This window comes from Epinephelus fuscoguttatus, linkage group LG7 (assembly GCF_011397635.1).
Source record: "Epinephelus fuscoguttatus linkage group LG7, E.fuscoguttatus.final_Chr_v1".
NCBI lineage: Eukaryota > Metazoa > Chordata > Actinopteri > Perciformes > Serranidae > Epinephelus > Epinephelus fuscoguttatus.
The window spans coordinates 2783584-2806273 of NC_064758.1; the positions used below are offsets into that span (position 1 = coordinate 2783584).

Below are 22690 nucleotides of genomic sequence, written 5' to 3' on the forward strand. Positions count from 1 at the left end.
CAAGACTGTTGGAAAACCAATTCAGGTGACTACCTCTTGAAGCTCATGGAGAGAATGCCAAGAGTGTGCAAAGCAGTAATCAGAGCAAAGGGCGGCTATTTTGAAGAAACTAGAATATAAAACATGTTTTCAGTTATTTCACCTTTTTTTGTTAAGTACATAACTCCACATGTGTTCATTCATAGTTTTGATGCCTTCAGTGAGAATCTACAATGTAAATAGTCATGAAAATAAAGAAAACGCATTGAATGAGAAGGTGTGTCCAAACTTTTGGCCTGTACTGTATATATATATATATATACGTATATGTGTGTGTGTATATGTGTATATATATTTATATGTGTGTGTGTGTGTATATATATATGTATATATGTGTATATATATATATATACACGTGTATATATACGTATGTACAGTACAGGCCAAAAGTTTGGACACACCTTCTCATTCAATGCGTTTTCTTTATTTTCATGACTATTTACATTGTAGATTCTCACTGAAGGCATCAAAACTATGAATGAACACATGTGGAGTTATGTACTTAACAAAAAGGTGAAATAACTGAAAACATGTTTTATATTCTAGTTTCTTCAAAATAGCCACCCTTTGCTCTGATTACTGCTTTGCACACTCTTGGCATTCTCTCCATGAGCTTCAAGAGGTAGTCACCTGAAATGGTTTCCACTTCACAGGTGTGCCTTATCAGGTTAATTAGTGGAATTTCTTGCTTTATCAATGGGGTTGGGACCATCAGTTGTGTTGTGCAGAAGTCAGGTTAATACACAGCCGACAGCCCTATTGGACAACTGTTAAAATTCATATTATGGCAAGAACCAATCAGCTAACTAAAGAAAAACGAGTGGCCATCATTACTTTAAGAAATGAAGGTCAGTCAGTCCGGAAAATTGCAAAAACTTTAAACGTGTCCCCAAGTGGAGTCGCAAAAACCATCAAGCGCTACAACGAAACTGGCACACATGAGGACCGACCCAGGAAAGGAAGACCAAGAGTCACCTCTGCTTCTGAGGTTAAGTTCATACGAGTCACCAGCCTCAGAAATCGCAAGTTAACAGCAGCTCAGATCAGAGACCAGATGAATGCCACACAGAGTTCTAGCAGCAGACCCATCTCTACAACAACTGTTAAGAGGAGACTGCGCGAATCAGGCCTTCATGGTCAAATAGCTGCTAGGAAACCACTGCTAAGGAGAGGCAACAAGCAGAAGAGATTTGTTTGGGCCAAGAAACACAAGGAATGGACATTAGACCAGTGGAAATCTGTGCTTTGGTCTGATGAGTCCAAATTTGAGATCTTTTGTTCCAACCGCCGTGTCTTTGTGAGACGCAGAAAAGGTGAACGGATGGATTCCACGTGCCTGGTTCCCACTGTGAAGCATGGAGGAGGAGGTGTGATGGTGTGGGGGTGTTTTGCTGGTGACACTGTTGGGGATTTATTCAAAATTGAAGGCACACTGAACCAGCATGGCTACCACAGCATCCTGCAGCGACATGCCATCCCATCCGGTTTGCGTTTAGTTGGACGATCATTTATTTTTCAACAGGACAATGACCCCAAACACACCTCCAGGCTGTGTAAGGGCTATTTGACCAAGAAGGAGAGTGATGGAGTGCTGCGGCAGATGACCTGGCCTCCACAGTCACCGGACCTGAACCCAATCGAGATGGTTTGGGGTGAGCTGGACCGCAGAGTGAAGGCAAAGGGGCCAACAAGTGCTAAACACCTCTGGGAACTCCTTCAAGACTGTTGGAAAACCATTTCAGGTGACTACCTCTTGAAGCTCATGGAGAGAATGCCAAGAGTGTGCAAAGCAGTAATCAGAGCAAAGGGTGGCTATTTTGAAGAAACTAGAATACAAAACATGTTTTCAGTTATTTCACCTTTTTTTGTTAAGTACATAACTCCACATGTGTTCATTCATAGTTTTGATGCCTTCAGTGAGAATCTACAATGTAAATAGTCATGAAAATAAAGAAAACGCATTGAATGAGAAGGTGTGTCCAAACTTTTGGCCTGTACTGTATGTATGTATGTATGTATTTGGGGCATTGTAGCAAAAGGGTGAATACATATGTACGCAGTATCTTTTTATTTTTTTATTTTTCAGAATTTTTAAAACTAGTTTTTTTGTTCTCATTTCACTTCACTTCATTCCACAAATGCATTTAGTAGATTCTGATTGTGTATCAGTGATGCCTTGATACCCCCTCCTCTGCAGACACACTCATGAGCTGAAGCTGCACCAGCTGCTGGTTCGTGTGTGTGGATGGGAGCAAGTCAAGCCAGTATCTGTGGACAAAGTTGGCGTTTTCTTCCGTTACGCAGCTCCAGACAGAAACAACTCTTCTAATACTGTGAGTGCAAATCAAAAACTAATGTAAGGATTTCCAACAGAATTTGATGTGAAGTCTTTCTCCGATACTCTTTCACAGGTTGGCAGTCCTATTAGCAGAACCAACATCATCCACCCACATGTTTATGTAAGTTTGGCAAGTTATTCGTCTAAAGCCTCCTGCAGACTGTGAGATTTTAGCAATCTTATAAGTTAGCTACACTTTGCGATATGGATCTGATAAACTTGGGTACAACATCAAGTTTGATGTATGCAGACTGCACGATGACAGCTCCTACTGAATCGCAGGCTACGATGTACGTCCATCGACGTCAGTACACAAGAACAAGAAGAAATAAAGTAAAGGTTTCACAAATATGAAACTGTGTTTTAATGAGTCTCTGGATTCTCCATGTTAATCTAGTCCAGATTTGATTAGTCTAAGTATAGTTGTGTGTGATCTAGACCTTTTTTTTTTTTTTTACATCACATCACAATTAACATTGAGATCATTAAGAAGAAATACTACAGTAAAATGAATAAAACTCAGGATTATGACACCCTTTGACATTTCCTGTTATGCTGGAGTATTAGTTTCTTAAGACTTTTTAATACAGAGCAAACAAGACCGCAGCAAGACTGAAAAGCAGCTTACCATGAGTAAAGACAATAAGAAAAATACACTACAGTTAAAATGCTCAAAATTTAGGACAGTTGCACTCTACTGATCATTGTCATTTAATCTTCCCCGTATTCAATTTTTCAGTTTATGAATTAGCTTGAAAATGACTGAATACTGCCATCTACATGCGTTATGCGACATTTAAGGTGGACCGAGAAATTCTAATCGGAAGCTGTGAATCAGATGACTGTAGATCTACCAGTGCCTTCGAGAGCAATGGCGATGTTACAGAATCAAAGTTATGTTTTACATCGCGGCAACAAGCGCATAACCCTTGGGATTCCAAGGCAGCCATAATAAATAACAGCCTACTATCAGTATCAGACAGTAAATTAAGTACGTGCTAGGCTGAATAACTTCCGGGGCACAGAAATGAGAGAGATTAAATATCAAAATTACAAAAAGGGATCAAGACCGTTTTTTCAATGTTCTATTTTTGACCTGCGCACTAAATGAAATATTTGAAAAAGAAGTCGAAATCTGTTTTTTGTTGGACATTGAAAAACAAATAATGAAATAAGAAATCATTTTTTCATTTTATTGTTTTTTCGTTCTTCACTGAAATTCAAACAAACAAATGGTACACAGACCCTGGTTGATTGTCCTTAGCATTTGGTAGCAGCAGTAGTTGAAACAACACAGATGCTCAATATGAACTGAAATGTGATTGTGACATGTTTTGTGTGTGAATCCTCTCGACCCCCCAGTTCTCGGCCCTGCCTCCAGTCAGAGTGGTCTTCTCCATCACAATGGAGGGCAGTGCCAGGAAAGTCATCACCGTCCGCTCTGCCCTCATGGTGAAGAACCGGCTGGATGTTCCCATGGAGGTCAGACTCGACAGCCCCTCTGCTCCTGACAGTAAGACACTGCTCCATTTTATTTGTTTAAATATGAATATTTCTTATCCTTAAACTTCTGTTTTAATTTCATATATTTTAATCTTTTTTTATGTTATATTTTTAATGAAAGCCAACTGTGTCGCTGTGTTGTCAGAACCAGTGGTGTTGCCTCCCATTCTTCCTGGCCAGGCCTTGGCGGTCCCCCTCCACCTGACGTCCTGGCGGCTGCAGGCTCGGCCCAAAGGCCTGGGCTTGTTCTTCTGTAAGGTTCCCATCCACTGGACCAGCGTGGAGCGGCCCGGAGAGATCAGCAGCAGTAAGAGGGATTGTCAGTCAGCAGACTTTGATGACAGCCACAAGCGGAACTTCAGGTAAAAACAGTCAGTCACATTTTTATTCTTAGTTCTGGTCTTCCTCATATCTGGTACCATTATCCTTGTTTCTTTGCATCTCACAGGTTTTGTGTGGTCATCAAAAAGGAGAACTACCCAGACCAGCAGCCTGCCAAGAAGGTTTCTGGCAGTGCAAAGCAAATCTATCGACAGCCAGGCCACACCATCTACCTGCTGCCTACCATGGTGCTGGCCAACCTGCTGCCCTGTGACCTCAACTACTACATTAAAGGAACGTCCATCAAAGGCTCACTGAAGCCAGGAAAAGAGGCTGTGCTTCACGCTGCTGACACCTCACAGAATATGGAGCTAGGTCAGGGTCAAAAGTCAGGCACTGGCTGGTGTCTACTTCCTAAACCTTGTCCTTCTTCTGATCCCTGGTGTATATGGTGTGTTTCCTTCAGGAGTTCTGCTGGAGAACTTCCCTGTGTGCAAAGAGCTGCTGATTCCTCCTGGGACTCAAAACTATGTGGTACGCATGAGGCTGTATGACACCAACAAACATCTGCTTTGCCTCACCATCCGCATCATTCTGCGAGCGCAGGGGGCACTAAAGATCCTGATTTCTGCCCCCTACTGGCTTATCAACAAGACTGGTAACGTTTTCTTCTGACCTTGTGAATCTCTGTGTGTGTGTCTGTGTGTCTGTGTGTCTGTGTACTTGTACATGATAAATAGTGAGGCCAAAAATATATATTTAAGCAACAGAGTGAGGACGTTTTTGAGAAGTAAGGACACTTTGGCTGGTCCTCACTTCTTCATAGGCCTGTTTGAGAGTTAAGACTTGGTTTTAGGGTTCAGGTTACAAATAAGTTCAGGTTAGGGTAAGGGTTCGGGTAAGGAATTTAGTTGTTATGGTTAAAGGATATGGCCACTTTAGAATGAAAATACAGACAGTACTTACTGACTCATATTGTATATGAAACTGAGAGAGATATGAGATTTTGATTAAATATCACTATTTTAAGCTCAGGTTTGTTATGTATTTAGTTTTTTCTGATGGAAGTGTTCATCACTCATGATATGTCCAAGGACTGTCAGAAATTTGAAAATCCAAATTTCTGATTTTACAGTTTCTGGCTATTATAAATGGTGTCATTTTGGCAAGCAAGCAGTAATAAAAAAATGCCTTCCAAACCTGCATGTTTTCTTTTTAATCGCTAAAAATTACTACCAACAATTATCGATAAAAATTATCAAAAATTATAGCCAAAATTTAGCAAACTGGCAAAATTTGGAAGGCAAATTGAAAAAATATGGATGGTATGTTTTCTTTAAAAATCTGTAGTAAAATATAAAATACAACCTTTTAAATTTGTATGCCTCTCCCCTGAGCTAAAGTTAAAAACATAAGTTCTCCACCAGTGCTTTGAAAATTATTTGACATGCCTCCCCCTTTTCGCACCATCTTCTCTCTCTCATAAATAACAAACAGTCCCTTAGGGTAACGGGCTAGGAATGCATTATGTCAATCTGGGTCCTCACAAGGATAGAAGAACAACTCTGTGTGTGTGTGTGTGTGTGTGTGTGTGTGTGTGTGTGTGTGTGTGTGTGTGTGTGTGTCATCATGGCAAAATGCATAAAATTGTAGCAGCAACTACCACAGAGGTAGTTTTGAGTGTTTTGCCAGGTGTCTGTCTATCTATCTGCCTGCCGTGACTGTGATGGCATCGCAATAGTGCAATATGCAGTCACGTAACTTAACAAGTATGTAGTTGAGATCACAGTGAAGACAAACTTTTAAGATAGGTGTGGTCTGAGCAAGGGGGCCCGAAGTAGGAGTGTCAGAAGAAGGGAAGGCGCCATAACTCCCCCACACACTTTATGCCCCTGGCCCACATTAGCTTGAAGTTGTGGATCAGCACTGCGGCTGGTGTGATCCCATTGTAAGATGGTCCCTAGTTGTTATTAACAACAGTTGTACAGCTTATGAGAAAAAATGTTCCCTGTTATCATTCCCTAAAGCCATTTTCCCCCCTCAGGTCTGCCTTTAATTTTCCGTCAAGACAATGGCAAAGCTGATGCAGCAGGCCAGTTTGAGGAGCACGAGCTGGCCCGAAGCCTCAGTCCATTACTGTTCTGCTACACTGACAAGGAGCAGCCTGCTATGTAAGTCTGTGTCAGAGATCAGACCACTCTGTTTCTCTCTTGAGTCCTAAACACATAAATCTGGGCAATATAGAATGTCTTAGGTAGTGAGCAATGTTCTACCCAACAGGACTGCACACAAACAGTGACGGTGACAGCCTGCCTGAGATTCAAAGACTTGCCCAAGACACTGCAACATGTGCAAATGATAGAGTCACCTACCCTGTAATGACCAAGACTCCTGAGTCACAGCAGCTGCATCCCTACATTCCACTTTTTCCTGTCTATCTTGATTCCAGGTGTACTATGCGGATTGGGAAAGGGATCCACCCAGATGGAGTTCCAGGTTGGTGCCAGGGCTTCTCCCTGGATGGAGGGAGTGGAGTAAGGGCAGTGAAGGTTATCCAGCACGGGAACAGACCTGGCCTCATCTACAATATTGGCAAGTTGTATCTGATACACAGAATCAGCTCTGATCCTGATCTTCCAATTTGTGTTCAGCATTTTAAAGTCAGGTTCATTTTACTGTCTGCAGTATCTCATTTTGCAAAGGAATATAAGATATAAGAATTGAAATGGTGTATTGCAGTAGTCTATTAGATTGTATTCATGACCTCCTCAAATTTTTCCTCTGACCAGGACTCTAATAGTACTTTTCTCATAATTTGCTCTCCTCTTTCTGTGCTTTGAGTAAAAGGTCTGGTGCCAACTTGCAGCTTCTTTTTGGCTATTATCAATAATTATTTTTTGCATATGGACCTTTTTCTGTACTGCACAGCAGTTTTTTATTTAATTTTTATTTAACTGTTGATATAAGAGATAAAATAAATCTTTTACTGTCACATTATCAATAAAAATGTTTGTCAGATGTTCATTGTTCCCTGTCTGATCAACACAGGCATCAGTGTGCGGAAAGGAAAAGGACGCTACAGGGACACTCACATAGTGACCTTTGCCCCGCGCTACCTGCTGGACAACCGCTCTACACACAAACTGGCCTTTGCTCAGAGAGAGTTTGCAAGAGGAAAGGTGAAAAATAAAACATTTACAGGGTGTTCTAGTAGCCTAGTGATTAAGATGCATACCTTATACAGTGCAGCATCAGTTTAGATTGGGTCAAGGGCCTTTGTTTTAGGGCTGGGTGGTACTGAGAAAATCAACTATCATGATATTTTTGACCATATACCTTGATATCGATATTATGACATTATTCTAGGTGTTGTGTTAAGGGAGCTTGTTTGGGGGACCCACGTGTTGACACAGAGGCTTAGAATGGGACCAAAGGTTGATTTTTTTTTTTTTAACATTCATTCATCCACTTTCATTTCACTTATCTGGGGGCAGCAGGCTAAGCAAGGTATTTCAGGCATCCCTCTCCCCAGCAACACTTTCCAGTTCCTCCTGTGGAATTCCAAGGCTTTCCCAGGCCAGATGAGTTATATAATCTCTCCAGTGTGTTTTGCTGCCTTGTGGCCTCCTATCACTTGGACATGCCATGAAAATCTTTGATGGGAGGCGTCCAGGAGGCATCCTGATGAGATGCCTGAACCACATCAACTGGCCCCTTTGACGCAAAGGAGCTGCGGCTCTACTCCAAGTTCCCTCTAGAACAGGGGCATTCAACTAAAAGTCAAAGAGGTCCAGTTAGAGAAAATTTCCTTGCACAAAGGTCCGGAACAAAATAATGTCTAACTTGCGATGTGATTTACTGTGATATATATTGAAGTAGCCTAGTAGTTGTATCAACGTCTGCATGTAATGAACAGTCAATCTGACAGTCAAATCAAAAAAAGAAAGTCTGAGTCAAAAACATTTCGACAATATTATTTGTTACTTAACACTGAACTATACAGATATGCATTTAAAAAATAAATAACCAAAATAAATATATAAAATGGAGAAAATAAATGAAATTGTTTTTGAAAAAATGTGCATCTTAAAATACAGTGCTTAATTTTAGAACAGCAATTGAACAGTTTCACACTTTGTCTTTCTTTCCCTCTTTTCCCACTTTCCCCACTTTTTGTTGTTCAGTGAGTACTGAGCTCAAACTTGTCCTGCCAGGATTTTAAATCTGGGCTGGAATGGTGTCAGGGCCATTCTCATACACATGTGCAGGTGCTCATTGGTGAGCCTGCAGCGATATTTAGTTTTTGTTATGTGCACTGTGGGGAAAGCTGCCTTGCAGCTGTATGTGGAGCCAAACATGGTCAATATGTACAGGGCTACTTTCCTCAGACCTGGGAAAGCTCACTTGCCTCTTCCTCTGATTCTCCCTGTCTCCCACTCACTTGCCTCTCCGTCTTCTCTCCCTTTATCACTTTCTTTCTTTTTCTATATTTATATCTTTATATTTTTCTATCGTGTTTCTGCTTGTCACTTACCTCTCCCATCTGACTATATACAGAGTCACAATGTTAATCGCCTGGAATGCAGAGATTTAATTGGCTGGGTGGCATCACGTGGGATGACTTACTTGCACGCAATTGGTTTGTGTGTTTCCTGATGAGCTAAACTGGTGCCGTAAAAACTAGAAAAATTGCACTGGTTAAACTATAACCATCACGTCAGAATTTAAAATCCCTTAATAATTTACTTGTTATAGGTCCGGGTTCGTACAGGATGGTGTCTGGGTCCGGACTCGATCCGTGGTCCGCCTGTTATTGACCAAGGCTCTAGAAGTCCAATCTTCAGACTCTATCTCTAAGGCTGAGCCCAGCTACCCTTCAGAGGAAACTAATTTCACCCACTTGTATCCGTAATCTAATTCTTTTAGTCACCTCCCAAAACTCATGACCATAGGCAAGGGTTGGGACATGGATGGACTGGTAAATCCACAGCTTTGCCTTGCAGCCCAGCTTCCTCTTCACCACGACAGTCCGGTGCAGCACCCACATCACTGCAGACACCAGGCTTAACTGCCTGTGTATTTCATGCTTCATTTTACCCTCACTTATGAACAAGACCCTGAGACACTTGAACTCCTTCACTTGGGGCAGTAACTCTCCTCTCCCAACCCAGCGGAGGCAATCCACTGTTGTCCAGCAGAGAATCATGGCCTCAGATTTGGAGGTACTGACTCTCATTCCGATCGCTTCACACTTGAATGCAAACTGGCCCACTGCATGCTGGAGGTCATGGATTGATGAAGCCAACAGACACAAATCATCAGCAGAGATGGAATTGTGAGGCCCTCAAACCGGAACCTTTCCTCTCCCCGGCTGCTCCTTATGATCCTGTCCATGAATGGGTAAAAAAGGACAAAGCTGGCGGAGGCCAGCACCCACTGAAAGCATGTGTGACTTTGCGCCGAGTATGCAGACTAAGTTTTCACTTCAGTTATATAGGGACCGGGGGGCTTGTAGCAATGACCCAGATACCCAGTAATCCCATAGTACCCCAAAAAGTACTTTTCAAAAAGTAAAGGTGTCTGAAATGACTTACTTAACTGTTTAACTGTCACACTGGAAAAATGACATAAATTTGTGAACACTGTAGTGTTATCCACAAACAATATGCCTTACTGTTTAGTGGCTGGTTGTTGTGTATCACCACCACATCCAAAATCTATTACTTTGTTAGCCAAAACACAGCTTTAGGTGATAAAAATACTCACTTCATGGTCATCTGCCCTCTCAGCCCTGCTGCTCTTGGTTGTTTATTTTATTTTTTTTTCAGTTTAACTTCACAATCCTGAAGTTCTTCAGTGATTTTCCAGCCAGCCACAGTTAGCCCAACAACTGGCGATTGCTTATATATTCATGCTCTACATGCTGTATTTCCCCACTGTCTCTCAGCTTGTCAGTCATTCATTGGAGGCAGAAGCAAAATAAAATGACTAAAAATACAGCAGTGTACTGAGAAGTAAAACTTTCATGCATAGTGATGCACACACGGGCCCTCTCTGGTTTGTAGTTGGCAACAGCGTCCAGAACAACTGCCTGCGCTGATATTCAGTGCAGCTGAATGATTTAGTTTCTGTCGGCATTGGAGGGCAGTCTGAGCTAAGACACCACCAGTCAGTCATTGCTCTCTGCAGCTCAGATTCTGGATGGTCCCCCCTTGGCAGTGCCCTCTTGTACGGCTCAGCTGCAGCCTCAGCCACTTTCCGCTGTATTTCTTCAGGTGGCTTGCCTGAATATCCGAGTCAGCCAATACACTGTAAAAAATACCCTCATCCATAATCCTCTGCACTCATAAAAAATAATGCTATTTTGGTGAACAGGCAGCTAGTTTCCTAGTGCTAGACAAGAAGGAAGATTTGTTTTTAGATGCATTTAGAGCATAGCCCATGGATACCCAGAGGAGGAGACCAGAAATCCAAGCTGAAATAGCTTGTTTCACTCTGTTTGCTTCTGTGTGTCACTACACCTTGAAAGAGGCACAAGCCGATACGCGTTGGTGTATTTTTAATGTTTCGGGCCCATTGAAATGTATGCCTTCTTTTGGCAATAGTTTTTCCTTTCCTTTTTGAAATAGCTTGTAGTTCTACAGAGCACCACTGACGTCACTAGCTCAGTGTAGAACAGCAGATTTCGAAGCAGTCCCCCAAGACACAGAGAGCCCCATAAGAAACATGTTTTATGTCATAGTATACTCCAAATTGGGATAGATGAAGTTAATGTTGAAAAAACCGACAGTTATCTTTTAAAGTAGTGGTGAGTGTTGTGAAAAAAAGTGTCATATTTGCTGAAACTGTAACTAAATTCTGAAAAAAGCACATGAGACAGATAATTTGTGGAAGAAATCATCATCCTCCTAGATCCTCCTTTACTAGAATCTACTGCAGTGCACCAAAAATAGCCAATCAGAGCCGAGGAGTGCCCAATGCAGTCAATCACTGCTCATAAATTGCTGTCAAACGGTCCAACTCAACAGCGCTGATCAAATATAAATCAAGATTCTGTTACTGCATTGTCTATTTTTCACTTCAAATGGTTTCAGAAACCGTTTTTAGTTTCTGTTTAGCGGTAAAATGAGAAGTAATGTAGGGATTTGCTTAAGGCAAGTTGGTTATTGGTTATTAATTACCAATTGTAATAGTTAAGAAATTAAAATATTAATGTGTATTAATGATTCCGGGGCACCACCCTGGATACAGGGATTAATGACCAACCGGTTTTTAGACAAAAAGGGAAAAATCCTTGTCTCAGTTTGCTAATATAGATAAATATTAACAATCAAATAATTTAGAAGGTGTGAACCCGAGCACTGACCATCACAACCAGCTATTGATACAAAAACAATGCACAAATCACCACAGAGGACTGCTCTAGTAAAATCACAAGTGTTTATTAAACAATTATGATTCAACAATCACAAGCTGTTCACTTAATAAACATACTACACTAAATTGACTAACTAAAAGCAACAAATCAAAGCATGCAAGTGGGTCTCTGCATGTGCTGGGCGTCTGTGTGTGTGTGTGTGTGTGTGTGTGTGTGTGTGTGTGTGTGTGTGTGTGTGTTTGCGTGAAGGGAAAGAGAAAGAGAGAAAATGGCGGGTGTGACCTCCTGGGGAACACGTCACGTCACGGCAGGTACTGATAAGAGTAAGGCGGGAAATTTGAGGGAAGAAGTACTGAGGTGGGATACTAGAGCAAGACAATGGGTCATAAAACAGCTGGCCACATGTGCACCTTTAAAGTATGCACAAGATGGCATCCAGCGGAATCAAACACACTGTATGCTCTAGCAGAATAGCTGTGCCAACACGTGTAGGTGTATAGACTGTAGTAATGGCGAATTGCCCTTAAGGAGTTGCTTACAAGGCAATGTGTGATTTTACCACAGGTATAAGGTGTGTGTTTGTGCGTGCGAGTGTGTGTGTAGGTTAGTTAAAAGAGGGGGAGAGAGAGAGAGAGAGAGAGAGAGAGAGAGAGAGAGGTAAAAGCGGCCGTAGAGGAACACAATGGTCACTTTCCTCTCCGTCAGTGGCCGGTAGACTAACTGGGTCAGCCTACCATCCACTGGTCCTTGTTACAGATAGGAATGCGACGTATTGTGAGCATGCGGCCGGCACAGCTAACGGCACAATCAATTTGCTCCGGCAAGGTCTGCCCATTGGTCCGACAGCCCATTGGTCCGACATCCCATTGTTCCGACCATATTAAACTCATTGGTCCGAAGTCCTGTTGTTCCAAAATCATCATGATGCCCTGTGATTAAGGTCTGGTTAGGTTTAGGCACAAAAACCACTTGGTTAGGGTCAGGAAAAGATCACGGTGTGGGTTAAAATGAAAAATAAAGTGGCAAACACATAAGCCGTGAGCCTGCTTTGCTTCACGCCTTTCCCAGCTGACCCAGAGCCGGTCGCGGCGCACCACGGAGAGCTCCCCACACAACTCCGACCCCAGAGTTAATAACAGGAGGTTATGATGTTTCACTCTCTTCTCTCTATGGCACTTGTATCTCGACGAGTAGCCTACTTTTGTTGCGTTTGCTGATCCTCTATGGTACACAAATACAGTATAGCCTAGTATAATCACATATCGGAAGAACGGGACGTCGGACTAATGGGATGTCGGACCAGTGGGCTGTTGGACCAATGACATGGAGCACAACAACAAACAGCAATCAATGATCAGATTATCAAAGAAAGGGACACGGCGGCCCTCAAAGTTCACAAATCACAGTTAAAAGTCACACTTAATTCACACACTAAATATAAAGTCTCTGCCCAGACTGTAGCTCTCTTACTTGAGTCGCACAGCACGACGACGTGTGTCCCGTCTGTTGCTGTGGGATGAGTGTGCGGGGCCGCTGTATAGCTTCCTACAGTGGGATGAAAGATGCTGTCCTCGGCGTGGCAGAAGAGGGATCAGCTGAGTCAACTCAGTTGAAGAAATGGGGCCTTGGTAGCTCCGTCTTCCTCGGGAGAAAAGGGGGTTTCTCCAAACTCTGCAGATGCTGAGGCAGGGTAGCGCAGCATTCTTCTGGTGCTCCGTGGAGTGTTAAAAAACAAAAGAAAAAATGTCTTTCCTTGTCCAGCGAGTCAAGAAACTAAAGGGCGGCCTAGGTTGGTTGAATTCAAACGTTTGAGGTGCTCCCTAGCAGTAACTTGCGCACAGAAAGCTTTGGCTTCCTTCCAGCAACTCGTCACATGGGGATTGCAAGGGGCATCAGCGCGCAGCAGCAATTAAAGTCTCAGTGACGTCATAGGGGGTTCCATCTCACTCGCCTAATAGGGAACAAGAGTTTGAATTTCAAAAGTGATTTACACTTTTATAGTTACCGGACCAATGAAAGCTTGGCCCGTTTCCTTTGTTCTTAGACTGGCCTCTCTATTGTTTAAACATGTGGCTGAGGCTGAGGTCACAACAGTAATCTCTATCTGTACCCCCCCCCCCCCCCCCCCCGAGATTCACACACACCAGGACAATATAAATGTAAATACAATATGTCAGAAGTCACTAATAAATACATTTGTTGTAGGGTACGGCCAACCCGGAGGGTTACATCTCCACCCTGCCAGGCTCCAGCGTCGTCTTCCACTGGCCCCGCAATGACTACGATCAGCTCCTGTGTGTGCGTCTCATGGACACCCTCAACTGCACCTGGTCTGGAGGCTTCGAGGTCAACAAACCCAAGTCCTTTCATGTCAACATGAGGTGAGCCCTCCTTTACAAATAAGAATACATCTTTATTGGAGAATGTACTGTATGTTCTAATGCTCAAATATTTGATCCTTTTCTTAACTTTTGCTTGTGTTAAATACAGATCATTTAGGTCCAGTTTTGTTTTTATAGCCATATCCCGAAAAGTGTTTTTACGCTGTTGATTATTAAATTATGGGGTTGAACATTGCAATTGAAGGTATAAGTGTAAATTCTGTCTGTCTTTATCCTGAAACTGCTAAACTGCACCATCTGGATCATAATTAACTTGATCCTTGCATTGAAACACATGTCAATCTTAGTTGTACACACAGTAATGCTGTGATTCTTTTTTATTATGCCTCCACAATGGCGATAGCCGTAGCCGGAGTCCGTACTTCCATCCGTCCATCCATCCTATTCTCATGACTGCGATATCTCAAGAACATCTTGAGGGAATTTCCTTAAATTTGTTACAAACGTGTATGTGAAGCATCCATGTTTTCACAGACATGGATGTAAACTGTAAGAGGGACTTGACTAGTGCGTGGAGGCTAAAACATGTCAATCTTAGTTATTGGTTAAAACCGTGGCGTGGTAAATCTAGTTGTGTAATATCTCATCTCTGCCTATTAGTTGGGCTGCTGATACTGTGACACTGGGCGTTTTTTTTCCCCCATGCTGTACAGAAAACCAATTCCAGCGACATGGCTGGCATGGTCACTGAAGTGAAGTATTTGACAGGTGGATCTTGATTTAAACAGGGACACACTGGGGAACTGTTTCTTCCTGCGGACAGAGATCACCCTGAAGGGAGCTACCTACCAGATCTCCTTCACTGACACTGACCAGCTACCTCCACCCTTTCGCATCGACAACATTTCTGAGGTAAGCCGCTGTTGTGATAGCTTCGGTAGTCTAGGGAATTTACTGGGTCTTATAAAAAGTGGGAATACTATTTGTTGGAAATCTTTCACAATGTCACACGGGGACACCAAAAATGTTGTAATCTAGGCACCAGTGCTATGTTTTACATGACGGCACCATTTGTTGGGCCTTAACACGGGCCTTACCTTGTAATAGATCTCCAATTAAAGTATCAAATTGGATATCTGAAATAAATAGTAATTATTAATTATTAGGGATGTCCTCATCCAGCTTTTTCACTTCCAATCCGATACCAATATTACAGCCTTGAGTTTTGGCTGATACCGATACCGATACCGATCCGAGCGCATATTATAGATATTCACTTATTTTGTTGTCAGTCATGTTAGAAAAGGTTTGATCAAGCAATATTACTCTAACAAGAACAACTACTTAATCGGGTTAGGTAGAATGATCCACAACAGTTGGTATGAGAAACTGACCCATTTATTGTTAACAGGGTTAAATAAACAAACTTTAAACTTGAACATTAACGTTAAATAAAAAATATAGCTGGTTTGCTTTGGCTGCTTTGGCCCCTTAATAAATAGAAAATAAATCAACACAAAAAATCTTTGAAATGTCTAACATTGAAATTAAAATGGCAGCAAGACTCCACACACTTGTGCTTTGGCCCCCTAATAAATAAAAAATAGATTCACACCTCAAAACATTGTTGACATTTAACAAACAATGCAGCCTTTCCTTTTCAGTTATTTTAGTAGTGTCAGTGCAAGCCTGGTGCTGCTGTTTCCTGGGACCAACAGAGGGGGCAAAAAACCACACACAATATTGTACAACTGTTTAAACAAGCAATAGTCCATCCATGGCTCCAATTTCACTAATTGTGCCCAAAACAATGCCATCAGTGCTGTTTAGGAGTGTGTAAACCAAATAAAAATATCACTCTCAAAAAACCAGAGCAGAAAACAAAGTCAGTTAAAGGGAAATTTCGGTTTATTTCAACCCGTCTTCTATCATCCTAAATTTGTTTCAAGTGACTAGTGACATAGAAATAATAGTTAGCATGTTAGCCGTTAGCCTAGACACAGCCGGGGTGCATAGTAGCATCAGACCTGTTAAAACGTAAGAGAACAGGCATACTTTCAAGTGCAAAGTTAGTCCACTAAACAAGCTTTTTTTCCACAAAGACCGCCTCATGTCCTTAGGATAAATGTCAGAGAACATATAGAAAACGACATGTAAACGTGTTGTCTTACCTTACCGGTGTGCTGCCATGTTTGTTTATCCCTTTAGCTCTGCTTTCCAAAACGCAGCCGAAATATATCTCACCAGCTCTAGATAAAGACCAGCTGGATACTAACGTTACTCCAGGTGGAGATGTCCCATCCTCGGTCACATCCATTCACAACACTTGACTCTGTAGCTCCTCTTAAAAAGAAGTTAAAAAAGCAAAGAAAGTTTGCTCCTTGGTATAACTCTCAAACCCGTAAGTTAAAACAAATATCGCGAAAATTTGAAAGGAATTGGCGATTAACCAAACTGGACGAATCTCGTTTAATCTGGACAGACAGTCTCAAAACTTATGAGAGGGGCCTCCGCAATGCCAGAGCAAACTATTACTCAGCATTAATAGAAGACAATAAGAACGACCCCAGGTTTCTTTTCAGCACTGTAGCCAGGCTGACTGAGAGTCAAAACTCTATTGAGCCTTGTATTCCTCTAGCCCTTAGCAGTAATGATTTTATGAGCTTTTTTAATGACAAAATTCTAACTATTAGAGGCAAAATTCATGATCTCCTGTCCTCAGATAGTACCTGTCTAACCTTTCTCTTCAAGAATTGACCGCAGTGATTTCTTCATCTAAATCATCAACGTGTCTCTTAGACCCCATCCCAACTAGGCTACTTAAGGAGGTCTTTCCTTTAGTTAACACTCATATATTAGATATGATCAATATATCCTTATTAACAGGCTATGTACCACAGTCTTTTAAGGTAGCTGTAATTAAACCTCTACTAAAAAAGCCCACCCTGGATCCAGAGGTGTGAGCCAACTATAGACCAATATCTAATCTTCCCTTTATGTCAAAGATCCTTGAGAAAGTAGTCGCAGACCAGCTGTGTGATTTTCTCCATGATAATAATTTCATTCATTCATTCATTCATTCATCTTCTAACCGCTTCATCCTCTTGAGGGTCGCGGGGGGGCTGGAGCCTATCCCAGCTGACATCGGGCGAGAGGCAGGGTACACCCTGGACAGGTCGCCAGACTATCGCAGGGCTGACACATAGAGACAAACAACCATTCACACTCACATTCACACCTATGGACAATTTAGAGTTATCAATTAACCTAGTCCCCAATCTGCATGTCTTTGGACTGTGGGAGGAAGCCGGAGTGCCCGGAGAGAACCCACGCTGACACGGGGAGAACATGCAAACTCCACACAGAAGGGCTCCCACGCCCGGGATCGAACCAGCAACCCTCTTGCTGTGAGGCGAGAGTGCTAACCACCACACCACCGTGCCGCCCTGATAATAATTTATTTGAGGAATTTCAGTCAGGATTCAGAGTGCATCATAGCACTGAGACAGCACTAGTCAAAATTACAAATGACTTTCTCATTGCTTCAGACAAAGGACTTGTCTCTGTACTTGTTTTATTAGATCTTAGTGCAGCATTTGACACTATGGACCATCAAATTCCACTGCTGAGACTGGAACACTTAATTGGCCTAAAAGATTCTGCACTGAGCTAGTTTAAATCTTATTTATCTGATCGTTTTCAGTTTGTTGACGTTCATAATGAATCATCCTCATGTACCAAAGTTTGTTTAGGAGTTCCGCAAGGTTCTGTGCTCGGACCAGTCCTATTTACTCTATATATGCTTCCTTGAGGCAACATCATTAGAAATCACTCTAAAAATTTCCATTGTTATGCGGATGATACTCAGTTGTATTTTTCGATGAAGCCAGAAGAAACTAATCAATTAACTAAACTCCATAACTGCCTTAAAGACATAAAAACTTGGATGAGCACCAATTTGATGTTAAATTCAGACAAAACTGAAGTTATTGTTCTTGGCCCCAAACAACTCAGAGACTCTTTATCTGATGACATAGTTTCTCTAGATGGCATTGTTCTGGCCTCTAGCACTACCGTAAGAAACCTCGGAGTGATATTTGATCAAGATTTGTCTTTTAATTCTCATTTAAAACAAACCTCACGGACTGCATTTTTTCACGTGATCATATTTCTCCTGTTTTAGCTTCTCTGCACTGGCTCCCTGTAAAATCCAGAATTGAATTTAAAATCCTACTGTTAACTTATAAAGCTCTAAATGGTCAAGCTCCGTCGTATCTTAGAGAGCTCATAGTGTGATATTATCCCACCAGAACACTGCGCTCTGAGAACGCAGGGTTACTCGTGGTCCCTAAAGTCTCCAAAAGTAGATCAGGAGCCAGAGCCTTCAGCTATCAGGCTCCTCTCCTGTGGAATCATCTTCCTGTTACGGTCCGGGAGGCAGACACCGTCTCCACATTTAAGACTAGACTTAAGACTTTCCTCTTTGATAAAGCTTATAGTTAGAGCTGGCTCAGGCTTGCCCTGTACCAGCCCCTAGTTAGGCTGACTTAGGCCTAGTCTGCCGGAGGACCCCCCCTATAATACACCGGGCACCTTCTCTCCTCTCTCTCTCTCTCTCTCGCATTCTATTACTGCATCTTGCTAACTCGGCCATTCTGGATGTCACTAACTCGGCTTCTTCTCCGGAGCCTTTGTGCTCCACTGTCTCTCAGATTAACTCATATCGCAACGGTGCCTGGACAGCGTGACGTGTGTGGTTGTGCTGCTGCCGTGGTCCTGCCAGATGCCTCCTGCTGCTGCTGCCATCATTAGTCATTAGTCATACTTCTACTGTTATTATACACATATGACTATTGTCACACATGTATACTGCCAGATATTAATACATACTTTCAACATAGTAGCCATAACTATAACGATAATATTATTACTTTCAACAATGTTGTCGTAGGCTACTGTCATTACCTGCATCTCTCTCTCTCTCTCTCTCTCTCTCTCTCTCTCTCTCTCTCTCTCTCTCTCTCTCTGTGTCTCATTGTGTCATATGGATTACTGTTAATTTATTATGCTGATCTGTTCTGTACAACATCTATTGCACGTCTGTCCGTCCTGGAAGAGGGATCCCTCCTCAGTTGCTCTTCCTGAGGTTTCTACCGTTTTTTTTCCCTGTTAAAGGGGTTTTTGGGGGGAGTTTTTCCTTATCCGCTGCGAGGGTCATAAGGACAGAGGGATGTCGTATGCTGTAAAGCCCTGTGAAGCAAATTGTGATTTGTGATATTGGGCTTTATAAATAAAATTGATTGATTGATTGATTGATCCAGACCTTGAAAATACGGCTGCAACCAGTCCCATTCCTTGGGACATCCCTATTAATTATGTTAAATAATGTGACTTAATTTACATGAAATCACCTTGTGGGACACCATTCCCAAGAAGGGAAAAATGGTAGCCAATTACTGATATCAGTCTCTAAATGTTCACTAAACTATCAATTTGGAATTTTGATTAATAATTAAATTAAATTAATAACCATAACCACATTAATAGTAAAGCCTGAAGGATTTTGGAGTTCTTGACATAGCAGAGGTTGGCTATTCATTCACTCTTGTGCAACATTAAACAGACAGCAGGTATGATTCCAAAAATATTGGAACATTGAAATAATCCTCCAACAAGGAAGCAAAGCAAAAAAAAACCCACACAAATTCTAACTAACTATATACTGTACATGTGTGAGTGTGTGTGTGTGTGTGTGTGTGTGTGTGTGTGTGTAAGAGAGGGGGTTGGCGAATCAAAGCTGGCTTCAGATCGGGGGAGGTGTTGCCTGACCGTGTGAAGTGGGACTTTGAGTTGCCTCTTTGGGTTTAGTTATGTTGAATGCTAATATGTTAGTCAGTCTAGTGTGCAGAGGTAGACGCTGGGGTGCTAACCAGGAGAACCACCTTGTTGCTGGAAAGTTAGTTTCAAACCTTGTGTTTGCAGACTAACATCTCTGGTTTCAGGTTTGCTCCATGAGCGAGGGCAAGTCGTGAGTCGTGGTTCACAACAACGAGAGTCTGTGAGCAGTTGTCCCCCTTCGTGGTTTAGGGGCAAGGGCTTCTGAGCTGGTCAGCAGCTCCGCGGGGAAGAACTTCTGGGCAAGTCAAGGACCCAGGAGCAAGAGAGAGCCTGTCTGGGCTGGTCAAGACCCAGGAGGAAAGAGGACAGACTGTGTGGGAGAAAGCACAACTTTTTCTGAAATTTGCTTGGTGACATCACAGAGGGGCATGTCGCTGGAAAAGCATTGTCCAATCAAGTTTGACGACTGGTCTCACTTGGGTGTGACCATGAGGCATCCTGTGGAGATGAGTGTCAAATAGCTGTCTTTGTTTGAAGAACAAAGAATATGAGGTCTTTCACCATTTCACATGGCAAGAGAAGATGCCTTCACATGTCCAGTTTAGAATTTAAGAAATGACAAATCCTCTGTGGTCCAGTTAATCCTGACAGTAGCATGACCTGTTACTAAGGGATGGGCATAATTGCCCAAGTACAAAAAGAAGTTTTGTGCCCAAATCACATACTGGGCTCCCAGTTCTCTCTCCATGAACTGCATGTGTCTTTGTAGTCAGGATATGAATTATTCCAGTGAGGATAACGGTTCACACTTTCAGACAACCTCCCCTCAAAGACATTCATGGTGTTTTATTCTGTTGTACACATGAAAAGTGAAACAGAAGTAGTAGTGAAGGATGAAAAAGAGAGCTCAAGTCAATAAACTAATTTTAAATAAACTGAATGGACTGCATTGTTTGAATCCCTTTAGGTACCTATCCAGTTCTGGCAGCATGGAGTAGTGGACATTCGACTGCACACTGAGGTGAAGGCAGGTTCAGTGCTGGACTACGCCAGTGATGAGCCCACACTGCCCCCCTACCTCACACTGACTGTGAAGGGAGCTGGATCCTCAGAAGTCACATCCGACATGAACTTCTTCAGAGAGTACAACAAGCTCTACTACGAGAACTTCATCTACATTGCAGCCACACACACTTTCTCACCGTATGGACCAGCACCATGACTTATTAATAACATCATCACGTCATTACATTTCTCACCTATAAAGGTTTAAGTCACAAAGGTAAGCAGTGTTGTTTTGTTGATGCAGGAATATTGAGAAGAGACCTGTTGGGAAGAAGCGCCTGGTGAGCTGTGCTGAACTGGTTCTCGATGTGGACACCAAGACTCAAAGGGTCATCCTAAAAAAGAAGGTACTGTATAAAATTACCCAAAATAAACATACACACTGGGAGATTTACATAAAAAGTCATGCTGTTACAGTATTTTTAAAAGCTGGATATAGCATGGACTGTTTGGAGTCACTATTGTTAAAGTTTAGAGAGGAAGAGGAAAAAAAAATAGCACAGAGTTGATAGTCAGTTTAGCTGAAAGTTGAGTTGCCAGAAAAGTAAACTGTAGTTAATAATCATTTTGATGAATGATCAGTTTTTTAAGTCAAGCAAAAATGCCATGTGAGCATGTGTTGCTTTCTCTGCTTTATATGATTAACTTATTATCTGACTGCACAGAAAGAGACGTCACCCTGGGCTCTGAAAAATGGTGACTGGCAATTTTATCACAATTTTCTGGCGTTTTATAGACTAAAAATAAACTCATTATCAAAACAAGTTATCTTTTGGTGAAAATGATTATGAAAATATTCGTTAGTTGCAGGCAGCCCATGAAAAAAGCATGGAGACAAGGTCCATAACTGAATGGGCTCCAACATGTACTTTGATTGTTGTGCAGGAGCCGGGGAAGCGCTCCCAGCTGTGGAGGATGACTGGGACTGGCATGCTATGTCACGAAGGCTCATCTCCACCGCAGAGCAAACCGGCACAGCCACGCCCACTAGACTCCTCCTTGGTGCTAGACATTGCTGGGCTTGCAGCTGTTAGTGACAACAGGTTTGTACTGCAGAGTGTCAAAGGCTTAACACAAGATATTTCTCAGAGGAGTCAATTACACTCAGTTGTGGACACTGGACCATAAACTGGGAGGAACTCTATAAGGAGGATGGATGTGAGAAGTATCTCTTTCTCTACCTATTTGTCTCTCTCAGTTTTGAGCCGTTGATGTTGAGAAGGCCTGACTCACGCCGCAGTACCACTCAGACATGGTACTTCAGCTCAGGCATGCTGACCTGCGGCCTTCCCCGGCTGGTAGTACAGGTGGGTTCACCAAGCTATGGTAACACGTATTTGATTATGGAATTTGAAAAATGTCTTCATTCAGAGTTTTAGGAACTGCTGTCCTATACGCACTGCTGTGGAGTTCAGATGCCTGAGATGCTGATGCACGTTCTTCACTTTTAGTCTATATGTATAATTTACTTATTTTTGACTTGCTTCAGGTGAAGGGCGGGGTGGCAGGTCTGTATGACGGAGCAGAGGTGGTGCTGGGACCAGACTCGGGGCTGCAGGAGCCTGGCCCTGAGCAGCAGTTCATCAACCAGAAGATGAGACCTGGTTCTGGCGTGCTGTCAGTTCAGGTGCTGCCAGATGGACCCACACGTGTTCTGCAAGTGAGAACAAAAGCCTGTAGGCTTTTTTTTAACAGTAATAGCACTGATACTGAGAATTTCATCCAGCTGTTGTCTTGCCTCTTCTCTGGTGTTGAGCACTTAAGATGATCTGCCCTACTATTACATTCTAAATTCAAAGATCTGTGGTGAGGGACCTTTACTGAAAAATGTAAATCCTCATGGAGTTCAGTTCTTATGTATAAAAT

At 42.4% G+C, this 22690-nt stretch overlaps 2 protein-coding genes across 7 annotated transcripts in view; one reads left to right on the forward strand and one right to left on the reverse strand.

The window, feature by feature from the left end:
- Positions 1 to 22690, forward strand: part of vps13d (vacuolar protein sorting 13 homolog D) — a 396056-nt gene that overhangs the window by 340496 nt on the left and 32870 nt on the right. For all 6 annotated transcript variants that reach the window (XM_049581624.1, XM_049581623.1, XM_049581627.1 and 3 more), the window contains exons 42-57: positions 2237 to 2372; positions 2451 to 2498; positions 3740 to 3890; positions 4026 to 4242; positions 4329 to 4576; positions 4668 to 4859; positions 6246 to 6372; positions 6651 to 6793; positions 7250 to 7380; positions 13785 to 13960; positions 14710 to 14833; positions 20727 to 20962; positions 21069 to 21171; positions 21710 to 21867; positions 22023 to 22131; positions 22314 to 22484. In XM_049581624.1, coding sequence (XP_049437581.1) covers positions 2237 to 2372; positions 2451 to 2498; positions 3740 to 3890; positions 4026 to 4242; positions 4329 to 4576; positions 4668 to 4859; positions 6246 to 6372; positions 6651 to 6793; positions 7250 to 7380; positions 13785 to 13960; positions 14710 to 14833; positions 20727 to 20962; positions 21069 to 21171; positions 21710 to 21867; positions 22023 to 22131; positions 22314 to 22484 — 2470 coding nt within the window. The remainder of the gene's footprint in view (positions 1 to 2236; positions 2373 to 2450; positions 2499 to 3739; positions 3891 to 4025; positions 4243 to 4328; positions 4577 to 4667; positions 4860 to 6245; positions 6373 to 6650; positions 6794 to 7249; positions 7381 to 13784; positions 13961 to 14709; positions 14834 to 20726; positions 20963 to 21068; positions 21172 to 21709; positions 21868 to 22022; positions 22132 to 22313; positions 22485 to 22690) is intronic.
- The window catches only part of LOC125892003 (immunoglobulin superfamily member 21-like), a 437371-nt gene that overhangs the window by 227119 nt on the left and 187562 nt on the right, over positions 1 to 22690 (reverse strand). The window lies entirely within an intron of this gene.